This window comes from Pinus tabuliformis, chromosome 6, assembly GCF_031772625.1.
Source record: "Pinus tabuliformis cultivar Carrire ecotype Pingquan chromosome 6, CPIR1, whole genome shotgun sequence".
NCBI classification, from domain to species: Eukaryota; Viridiplantae; Streptophyta; class Pinopsida; order Pinales; family Pinaceae; genus Pinus; species Pinus tabuliformis.
In genome coordinates, this window is record NC_142292.1 from 14601593 (window position 1) to 14613934 (window position 12342).

General features: G+C 33.4%; 1 protein-coding gene across 7 annotated transcripts in view; it reads left to right on the top strand.

Annotated features, from left to right (window-relative positions):
- LOC149256983 (silicon efflux transporter LSI2-like) overlaps positions 1 to 12342 on the top strand; it is a 155406-nt gene that overhangs the window by 36649 nt on the left and 106415 nt on the right. For 4 of the 7 annotated variants that reach the window (XR_016256486.1, XM_089413386.1, XM_089413388.1 and 1 more), the window contains 3 exons: positions 888 to 1116; positions 1244 to 2615; positions 10103 to 10295. Coding sequence is in view for 6 of the 7 variants with exons in the window: in XM_089413386.1 (XP_089269512.1) it covers positions 1461 to 2615; positions 10103 to 10295 (1348 nt within the window). In the remaining variant the exon portion in view is untranslated. Of the gene's footprint in view, positions 1 to 887; positions 1117 to 1243; positions 2616 to 10102; positions 10296 to 12342 lie in introns of those variants that run through there. The other 3 variants (XM_089413377.1, XM_089413381.1, XM_089413383.1) reach the window with 3 other exon arrangements.

Below are 12342 nucleotides of genomic sequence, written 5' to 3' on the forward strand. Positions count from 1 at the left end.
AAACCCTTAGGAAATTGGTGGCACAAATCTAATTTTTTAAAGTTATTAAAAGTCAATCCAACCTAACAAACTATGTAACACACTACACACACTACAACCATTAGTAAGCATTCAGAGAAAGCATATATTGAGCATATTCCCTTGAGAAATAATCTAAGCCCCCAATTCAAAAAAAAAGAACATATCCTCATCAACCTTAAGTTGAAATAAAAAGCCTTCAACAAATATTTTGATTGTGAAATATGTTATGGTTTTTGGGAATGTGGTATTGATAACAGATGGTATTGTAACAAAACCTATTTACAACATGCTAAAAAACAAAACTTATTTACAAATTAATAACAAAATTAAAAAATAACAAATTGACTTTAGTTTTAACTATTTATTATTAATTGAACCAGTATTTAAATTAAATTAAATATTAAATATTTATAACATTTTTTTTAATTAAATATTAAATCTATTGAATATTAAACATTTAAACTTGAGATCTACTTCATACTGATTGTAGAACCCCTCACTACCCAATAAAATAACTACTTCCTATTGAATTTTAAAATCCAAAATACATATATATGAAATCATCGGAAAAAGCATTAGAATCCGAGATTCTTACTAACTACATAATCTAATGCGCGAAGTGGAACGGTTGATCCGGCAAAAGTATAAATTTCTGAATTGTGTTTATTTGGCCTGGGTTCATGATTGAGCAACCATCATATTTAATTAGCAGTATGACAGTGTCAATGCGAGGATAACCACTAGAATCCTAAATTATCACAGGTATAGTCAAAGGTATACATTTTTGAATTCTTGTTGGTATTTGCGCTGGTTTCATTATGAAGCCCAGAGGATATTTAATGAGCAATCTGACAGTGGCATTGCAGTGAGAACGTCATTTGGATTTATTACAGCTGTATGAGGTTGTTGCTAACAACATAGTATAATCCCACCGCCAAGAACGTCAGTTCGATCAGTACCGCAGTCCGAGGTTGTTCCCAACAACTTAATATAATCCCTCAAGTGGAGTGATGTCCATCCTGCAAAAGCTTATATTCGACTTTTATTGGGCACCCATCATATTTAATTAACAATGGGGTGAGAACATTACACAATGTGAGTTGGATAACCACTAGAATCCAACCGACAAGATGATTTAATACAATTTTTGAATTGTCAAAAATATAACGTCTAATGTATACATTTTTGTTGTTGGTATTTGGCCGGGTTTATGGGCACTCAGCATGAGCAATATGACAGCGACATTGTAGTGAGAACGTGACTTGGATAAGCACCGGAGTCCGAGGTTGTTACTAACAACATAATATAATCCCACGAGTGGAGTGATGTCAATCATGCAAAAGCTTATATAATCGAGTTTTCATGGTGTTTACAGCGTGTTTGTACGTTCGAATTGCAACAAGGAAGAACAAGTAATTGGAGAAAACAGTGTTTGAAGGATGACAATGGCTTCAACCCCCAAGGTGGTGTTGGGATGTATTGGGTTTTTAGTGTTTTGGATATTATCTGTATTTCCTGCAGTGCCACTCCTTCCCATTGGGAGAACAGCAGGATCAATTCTAGCGGCAATGCTTATGGTCATATTTGGAGTAGTCTCACCAGATGAAGCGTATCAAGCCATTGATCTTCCAATCCTGGGTCTCTTGTTTGGGACGATGGTGATCAGTGTTTACTTGAAAAGAGCAGACATGTTCCAATATTTGACCCAACTCCTCTCCTGGCGTAACAAAGGTGGCAGGGATTTGTTATGTAGAGTTTCTTTCATTACAGCAATTGCAAGCGCCCTGTTCACAAATGACACATGCTGTGTGGTGTTGACAGAATTTGTATTAAAGCTGTGTAAGGACAAAAATCTGCCACCTCAGCCGTTCTTATTGGCTCTGGCATCCAGTGCAAACATTGGGTCTTCCTTAACTCCAATTGGGAATCCCCAGAATTTAGTAATTGCGATACAGAGCAAAATCCCCTTCGGCAAATTCGTGCTGGGTCTTCTTCCTTCCATGCTTGTTGGGATTGCGCTGAATACGGCTCTACTTTTAGCCATCTACTGGAAACAGCTCTCTGCAGAGGAAAACGTAGAAGAACCTGTAGATGTTGAGGTGGGGGAACAGGATGTCAACTCTCGTAAATCTTCCCCAGTCGTGCTTTCTCACATGCAGTCCCCTGATATGATAACTGACAGCATAAGTCCTTCAGAAAATTATCAATGTGATATTGTTGCAGAAAGAAATGATATCCTGAGAATCAGAAAATTGGACGACAGTGAATTTCAGAGAGTTGAGAGCAGTGTGAAGGAATCGAGGGAAGAGATGGTGGGGGTGGGTATCAAAGAGCATTCAAACGGCAAAGGGGATGGTGGGGTTTCCTTGTGGAGTTCATTGAGAGCGAAAATGCCATTTCTTGCTTTATCTGAAAAGGAGGAAGTTTGGTTCTTAAAATGGAAAAGAATCATATGGAAAACCTGCGTCTACTTGGTCACTATTGGAATGCTAGTTGCACTGTTATGTGGCATTAATATGTCCTGGACTGCTATTACTGCCGCAGTTGCCCTTATTGTTCTTGATTTCACAGATGCTTGTCCTTCCCTTGACAAGGTACGATCAATTAACTACTTTCTTATGCAGTCTCAATAAATTAGAAATGTTCAACTGCAACTATCAAAGATGAAATCCACCTTGATAATAAAAGAGAAAGAAGTGGATCCCTTTCTTAATTAAGCTGAAGCCTGCCTTTGAGGGTGTACGCGTACTTGGCAAAGTGCGGTTTGCTCTTAGGCTATGCCAGTGAATAAACAAGGGAAGGTGGGCATGTCCACCTAAGGGGCCTTGTATCTCAATGGAAAGTGGGCATGTCCACCTAAGAGGTCTTGTATTTCAATTTTAGTGTCGGTGTGTTGATCTAAAAATTTACTTTTACGACCAGTTTAGATCTATCAAGCCTCAAGAGGGATCAAATCTCTCTAGGTGCGAATTTATTTTTTGAGTGAAAAATTGAGGAAAGGTTTGCACCTCTAGAGATTTGATCCCTCTCGGCACTTGATAGATCTGGTGTTAAGATGGATCTAGGTTGGTTTCAGTTGTGTGCGGTAATACAAAAATTGTTAAACATTTAATTATTTTGATCATTTTAAATATGCTAAATATGTCTAAGATTAATTTAATCAATTTAATTTAAAATTTGCTTAGTTACCTCAGTTTGTTGAGATGAGAGAGACTGTTAGTAACTTGAATGATAAAAAATGATGAAATACAAATTTTGAGTGCAAAGTGTCAATATAATAATTTTGATAGATAGAAAATGTGAATACTAAGAATATAGTCAATTACAAACAATCTTCATTGCAATCAATATGAAACTATTTTCTTCTACTATTCCTATTGTCACACCTATTAAGTTTTCCATTTTTTCATATTGATAATATGAAAAGAAGAAGCGGATCCCTTTCAAAATTACGCTGAAGCCTGCCTTTGAGGGTGTACGTGTACTGGCAAAGTGTGGTTTGCTCCTGGGCTATGCCAATGAATAAACAACAAGGGAAGGTGGGCATGTCCACCCAAGGAGTCTTGTATCTCAATGGAAAGTGGGCATGTCCACCCAGGGGTCTTGTATCTCAATTTTAGTGTTAGTGTGCTGATCTAAAAATTTACTTTTACGACCAGCTTAGATCCATCTTAACACCAAATCTATCAAGCCCCAAGAGGGTTCAAATCTCTCTAGGTGCGAAACCTATTTTTTGAGTGCAAGACTTGAGGAAAGGTTGGCACCTCTAGAGATTTGATCCCTCTCGGCACTTGATAGATTCAGTGTTAAGATGGATCTAGGTTGGTTTCAGTCGTGTGCTGTAACACAAAAATTGTTGAACATTTTATTATTTTGATCATTTTAAATATGCTAAATATGTATAAGATTAATTTGATCAATTTAATTTTAAATTTGCTTAGTTACCTCAGTTTGTTGAGATGAGAGAGACTGTTAGTAACTTGAATGATAAAAAATGATGAAATACAAATTTTGAGTGCAAAGTGTCAATATAATAATTTTGATAGATAGAAAATGTGAATACTAAGAATATAGTCAATTACAAACAATCTTCATTGCAATCAATATGAAACTATTTTCTTCTACTTTTCCTATTGTCACACCTATTAATTTTTCCCTTTTCTCACATCGATAATATTAATAGTAGTTTTCTTGAAATTCAATCATTGTGACTTATGGAGTGTTAAACCCCAAATAATTTTCAATGGTAGTTATTTTCTATTAGGGCGTTTGAATGCAAAGTAATTAACAATGTTAAATGATGGAAAAGAGGAATAATAAGAATGTGCCCAATTATAAATAGTTTATTGTTTCAAGAAGCAAACATTTGGAGTAAGCAAACATTTTATTTAGGATGAAAATTCAAGTATTTTATTTATGGTTGAATAATTTATTAAGGATGAAAATTCAAGTATTTTATTTATGGTTGAATAATTTTTATGTGCTTACACTGAGAGAGAGAGTGTATGTTCTTGCAGTGAGAAGGAGAGACAAGGGGAGATAGAGATATAGATGGGGGGGAGAGGAAAGAAGAGAGAGGCAAAGACAGGGAGGGAGGAAGAGATATAGATATGGAGAGAGAAATGTTAGAGAGGGAGAGAAGGGGAAGAGAGAGAGAGAGAGGGGCAGGGGAAAGGAAGGGAGGGAGAGAGAGATAGATAGATATGGAGAGAGAGTGTGTATGTTTAGGGGATGAGATAGAGAGATAAAGAAGGAGAGACAATGGGAGATAAAGATATACATGGAGGAGGTAGAGACGTGCTTACACTGAAATCAATGCACACTATTAATCTAATTACTTTGAAATTAATGTACATCATACATTTTGTTGCATCAAATCAGAAATTAACATCTACACTAAAATCAATGCGTCTAGTGCAAACAATCAAATATGATTATAAATCAACATCTATACCAAAATCAATGCATCTAGTGCAAACAATCAAATAAGATTAGAAATCATTATCTACATTGAAACCAATGCATCTATTGCAAGCAATCAAATATAAGTAGAAATTAACATCTACACTGAAATCAATGCATCTAGTGTAAGGTATTATATATGATTATAAATCGACATCTAAACTGAAATCAATGCATCTAGTGTAAGCGATAAAATAGGATTAGAAATAAATATCTACACTAAAACCAATGCATCCTGTGCAAGTAATCAAATAGGAGTAGAAATCAACATCAACGCTGAAATCAATGCATATAATGTAAGGTATTAAATAGAATTATAATTTGACATCTACACTGAAATCAATGCATATAGTGCATGTGATCAAATAGGATTAGAAATCAACAACCACATTGAAAATCTTAAACATTCATGACTTTCTATATCTAACTTCTATGTATGTATATGTCTCTGTGAGACTCTTTCTTCTTCCCTCTCTCTCCACCTTCCATTATGTGTCTACGTCCCTCCCCCTCCTCTCTCTTCCCCTCCCTCTCCCCTGTCTCATTCTATCTGCCTCTCCCTTTCTCTATCTTTCTCTTCTTTCCTCTCTCCCCTTGCTATCTATATTTATACCTCCCTCCATCTCTCCGTATTTGTCTCTCTCCCTAGTCACTCTCTCTCTTTCCCCCTCCAAATCCATCTCTCTCGCTTCCTCTCCCCCCCTCCTCTCTCTCTTCCTTTCTCTCTCTCACTATGTCTCTCACCTCTATGTCTCTTTCCCACCATCTCACTCCCTTTCTTAAATATAATCTCATTGTATTGTATTTAAGAAAGTATCTAAATTAATAAAAAAACATAATTGGTTGTAAAATATTAAACCTATATTTTGGATCAATCATGTTAAAGAAAATAAAATAATAAAAAAATTCCTCACTATCTTTCCTCTATCATTGTTAATCACTTTGCTTTCTGATCGCTTGGATCCTTGGTTAAGATGCATCTATCTTAGTTCTTTATAATATTATTTATATTATATAAATTTCACATATGTATATATTAAAGTATTCTCATTTTTTAATTTATTAAAACCTCCATTTAATCTCTATGAAAATATTGTTAGTCATTGTGAGGGTGGAGGGTTTAGATATACCTTAAGAGTAATTATAACCATTTTGCTCTTGGAGGGTTTAGATATGCCTTAAGAGTAATTATAATCATTTTGCTCTTAGATTTAATTAAAAAATGTTATATAATTAAATTAAAATAAAATATTTTTATTTTGAAATAAGTTATTGTTTTTGGGCATGTGATATTGATAAGCCATGGTATTGTAACAATTAAAAGCCTAGATCCATAACATAATAATCAAAATTCTAGATGGCCCATGGTATTGATAAGCCATGGTAGTAGCCCATGGTATTTTAAGTTTTTTCTATCTATCTTTCTCTTGTGGGTATTGACCCATGGTATTGTAAAAAAACTTACTTAGAAGTTAATAATATCCATGATTAAAAATCTTGTCATATTGTAAATATTAAGTTTTTTCTGCTTATTAATTAACTTTATAGATGGAACACATCTATATTAATTGTTACAAATATATTGATTACATAAAATATAACTTAAATAGTGACGAGAAGTGTGGAGAAATACTAATTAAAATGTAATATTGTTAAATTTTACCTAATATTTGAGATTACACGTCACTCTAAATATTACATTCTACTCAATATTTCCCCTCGCTCCTACTAATTTTATTGAGTACATTCCATTATATTGAGTTTACCTTCCTAAAACTGAAAATCTGAACACAACGAAATATAAATTTACCTGATTACATAAACACCAAGAAATTTACCTCGTTATTATTACAGGATATGCCAATTGAATCTAGAGTCTGCTTTTTTTACCTAATTTTCTTTGTTATTCAGTGAATAAGCCAATCGATCTCTTTTATATATATATATATATATATATATATTTTTCAAAATTGAGTTGTAATGTCCCTTAATAATAAATAATAAATAATATAATATAATATTATAATACAAGAAAATAAATAATAAACAATAAATAAAAAGATAATAATAGTAAATAAATAATAAATAATAATAAAATAATAAATAACAATACTAAAGTTCTAAATAAATATAAATAGAAATAAAACAAGAAAACAGTAAAAATCAGTAAAGCTATCAAAAAGTAAAAACAAAATAAATAAAACAAAGAAAGCAATAAAGTTGCATGTTGACACATGGAGTCTGTGCATGTGGTTTCCCTTCCAATGTTTGCTCTATTTAATAGATGGTGAGGAAGATGAGAGACATTCCATCATTCCATGATACTATCATTCATTCTTTTAAAAAAAACCAAGAAGGGTTATTAACAAGCTCTAAGTAATTAAATCCAATCATTCGTCCATGCAATAGTATGGATCTCTGTGAAACCTGGTGAACATGCACTACCTTCAAGTCAGAGAGTAAGTGCAGTAGAAAATGGAGTGGAAAATGAGGAAGAAAAGAATGAAGGAAATACCAGAGTTCAGAAAGTAATGGAGCTTCCCTATAATTTTTGAATCTATATTAATAGACTAGTCATCGCCAAGTGATGTACCTTGCTTGGCTTGTTTTTTTTTTAGTACATCCATGCATCTAAATTTATTTAATATATATATATAATTATTGTAATAAGAAAGGTTAGATTTGTATTTATTTCTCTCAAATTTTGTTCGACTAAATTTTTCTTGATCATCACAAACAAAATAATTGGAAAAAATAATTTAGTATTTTTCTAAAAAAATTTACTTAGAGGTCACACAGAGTTGAAACCCACTCTGATACCATATGTAACAGCTCCAAAATAATAACACGCAATTAATTAGATTAATCAAGCGATTTACAATCAACACGCAATTTATCAACTAGTTAACATTAAATTTCAAAAGAGATTTGAGGACAGACAACTTACTTGTCGAACGCTAGTTGAACGCTATTTGAATTCTGCTAACTGCAACAAAGTTTTGGGGACGACTCTCCACCCAACCGTAGGCTCAATTGCACAAAATCTTGCTACAACTGGCCACCCCCGAACCCTCAATCAACGTACTACTGCCAGGGAATCTTTTGTCTCACAACACTATTCTCCCAAGAGAATGGATGGTGGAATCATGGAATCATGGAATGCCTCTCATCTTCCTCACCATCTATTAAATAGAGAAAACATTGGAAAGGGAGCTACATGCACACACTCCATGTGTCAACATGCAACTTTATTGCTTTCTTGTTTTATTTCTTTTGTTTTTACTTTTTGATAGCTTTACTGATTTTTACGGTTTTCTTGTTTTATTTCTATTTATATTTATTTAGAGCTTTAGTATTGTTATTTATTATTTATTTACTATTACTTTTTTTTTATTGTTTATTATTTATTTTCTTGTATTATAATATTATATTATATTGTTTATTTTTATTATTTATTTTTATTATTATTTATTATTAAGGAACATTACATACTCCCCACTTTAAGGAATTTCGTCCCGAAGTTAAGTTGAATTATTTATTTTTATTATTATTTATTATTTATTATTAAGGGACATTATATGAGTTTGTTAAAACTAGCTAACACATTTTTTTATTATAAATAATTTTTATTTATTTTTTATTATTTCGAAGTAACATTATATATTAGCCGACACATTTTTTTAATATGTTTTTTTAATGTAAGGTTACATTACAACATCTCCCTCATATTTTTTTATAATTAATTTTTTATTTTTATTTTAAAATAACGTTACACATATCTTCACCATATACAAGATATATTAGCCGATAACACATATCTTCCGCATATACAATATATATTAGCGGATAACACATATTTTCTGCATATACAATATATATTAGCCGACAATATTTTTTTAATATTTTTTTAATGTAACGTTATGTTACGTGACAACATCTCCTTCATATATTTTTACGGATCGTAGATTTAAAAATATTGATTGAAGTGAATAGTTAAGAAATTTGATAGATATGTGGAATGTCAAATAGTTGAGTTAATTAGTACCTTGGGATGTTATCCCTTTCCCCTGGTTTGGAATCTTATGAGGAGAAATGACATTTTTTCGTAGATTTAAAAATATTGAAAAAATTGATTGAAGTGAATAGTTGAGAAATTTGATAGATATGAGAAAAGTCAAATAGTTGAGTTAATTGGTACATTGGGATGTTATCCCCTTCACCTGGTTTCAAATCTTATGAGGAGAAATCTCAGGGGCATCTTTGGCCCCTTGTGATAAATAAAGCTCAATGAGTAGGTTCCCAACAAGCAGTGATAAATTCTGGTAGCCTAGATTTATCTTGTTGGCACAATAAGATGTTATCTGCTCCACCTGGTTTCAAATTCCACCAAAGGACATCTTTGGCCTGTTGTGAATAGGCTCCCCACCCTCGTGGAGTCTAGGCTCTTACTAAGTCATAAATCCCTGGTATATATGGCTTACATTCGGTTGGATATACTCTTGATGTTATCTTGTTGGCAGAGTGGGATGTTATCTCTTCCACCTAGTTTCAAATCCACTGAAAGACCAATTGTGGTATATTTGGGAGCAGTTAGATTTCTTACACTCCAAATCACTCAAATAAATTGTTGATTCACCATAGTAGAAAAAAAAAAAAAAAAAAAACTTATGTTGTTGGCCTAATGAGATGTTATACGTTCCACCCACTTTTTATTCTAAATCATACTTAAAAAATCTGAAATAAACTAAAGGGACATGAAATAAGCTAGTAGTCCGATTGGTAGAATATAAACCTCAGTAATCGATTTAGACTCAAAAGGGATCAAAACTTGTGCATACGCAATACAGTGTCACAAAGATTCGCAAACTAATAAGCCAAACCCAGACACCAGCAATGTAGACTTCTATCTCGGAGGCCAATGTTCCAGGCTCGAAATCCCATTTCCTAGCTACACCGGGAATTGATTTTGAAGGAAACGGCCTTGAATGCTGCTTGAATTCCAGTTTATCAAATTATCAAATCATTTCGAGATATATTGCAACACTGCTTACTTTTTCTAGGTATTTTCTGAAATGGTATTTTTGGAAGCGGGAATTTTCTGAAATGGTGTTTTTGGCAGCAGGTTTCGTATTCCCTTTTGGTCTTTTTCTCGGGTATGTTTATCACAGTAGATGGGTTCAACAAGACAGGCATACCTGGTGCGCTGTGGAATGCTGTGGAGCCTCATGCACATATCAATAATGTGCCTGGATTGGTCATTCTCTCTATGGTTGTACTTCTTCTCTCAAACGTAGTCTCCAATGTGCCCACAGGTGAGCGTTTCCCATTCGCAGATGATAATTTTGACCTGTACTTGAAATCACATTTGCTATGATTTTGAGGTTTCTGCAATGTAATTGATCCCTAGCTGCAACTTGTGAATTCATTATTCTACATGTTTATCTATGTTGTGAAGCATAGTCACTTGAAACATAGAAATGGTTTAAAATTTGGAAGCGGATGATTTTGACCTGTACTTGAAATCACTTTTGCAATGATTTTGAGGTTTCTAAACGAAATTGATCCCTGGCTGCAACTTGTGACTTCACTATTCGAAGTATTTTTTTTTCAGAAATAAAACAGGAACTCTTTTTTTATTCATTTAGAATAAAAAGAAGTACATTCATGAGCGGAAGGACTGCAACATTGAAGTATTGTTCTTCAAAAATAAAAAGGAACTTTTTTGTTATTCATTTAGAATTAAAAAAAAAGTACATTCATGAACGGAATGTCTGCAACATCGATCAATACAGAAGGCTGTCTAGTGGGACAACACTTTTCAAAAAAGGGATAGAAAATTAACTGTTTGAAAACTAATAGAAAATTTGATGAAAAAGTCACGAAAAAGATAGACAGAATTTTCTGATACTAAAAAGGGATAGAAAATTAACTGTTTGAAAACTAATAGAAAATTTGATGAAAAGTCACAAAAAAAGATAGACAGAATTTTCTGATACTACAGAGCAGAAATTTCAGGGTATTAAAACCAACATTGGAAGCTCCCTCCAATATAAAACAAAAACTGAGCATTGCCCACAGAAATACTGGAAATGTAGCAGAAAAAGCACTTTGAACTGAGGTCCCAGCAAGATCTTCAACCTATAGGCACCAAATGAGCACTTTGGACAGAGGTTCCAACAAAATCTTCAAAGTATATATAGTTATAGTATATATAGTTTGTCCATAGAAAGTGCATTTTTTGATAGATAGTCTGCTGTAGAATTTAGTTCCCTGTATATGTGATGAAAACTGATAACTTGGAAGTTGTTCCGTATCTCAGCTATCTTGTTTTTCCAAGAGGACAGATTTAAAACTTCCAGCTGGCTTTACTTGCCAACCAGTCAATTAAGCGTTTGGAGTCACCCAGAATTTGTATACATTTTATATTTTTCAACAAATCCATGAACATTAGGGCCCAACAAGCAATTAGTTCAGCTTTTCTATTTGTTCCATTCTGATTGTGAACTGCACAGACTTCTTTCTTTCCATTATAATCATCCCCCGCCCCGCCTGCCACCACCCATAATTATTCCATTGAGCTGCCCCATCAAAAAAACCAACTGAAAGATCACGAGAAATGCTAGAAAAATTATGTCACTGCTTTTTTCTGTGTTGATCCAGGTTATGCTTCCTGAAATGGGAAACTATTTTAGAGGATTGTTGAAGAATACAAATGTTTGAACTTTTGAAAGTGACCATGTTTCTAAGTAGCCAGATCCCCCAAGCCACAAAAATAGGAAGAGAACAAAAGCTTTTGTACTTCATCATCTAGTGTTGTAGGGTATCCTCAAAGGACTGCTCAAAGTTCTCTCTAATAACCAAAACCAGTAGAACAGATTGCCATGTTTTCTTGGTAATCAAAAAAACCAACTGAAAGATCATGAGAAATGCTAGAAAAATTATGTCACTGCTTTTTTCTGTGTTGATCCAGGTTATGCTTCCTGAAATGGGAAACTATTTTAGAGGATTGTTGAAGAATACAAATGTTTGAACTTTTGAAAGTGACCATGTTTCTAAGTAGCCAGATCCCCCAAGCCACAAAAATAGGAAGAGAACAAAAGCTTTTGTACTTCATCATCTAGTGTTGTAGGGTATCCTCAAAGGACTGCTCAAAGTTCTCTCTAATAACCAAAACCAGTAGAACAGATTGCCATGTTTTCTTGGTAATCTTACAACCTGCAAATAGATGGTCAACCAATTCAGCCTAAAGCCTATAGAGGCAACATAGATTTGGCCCAGAAAAACCTCTTTTTTGAAGATTTTCCCAAATTAAAATTTTGTTTTGCAAGGCTAACCAAGTGAAACACTTCAACTTCTTAG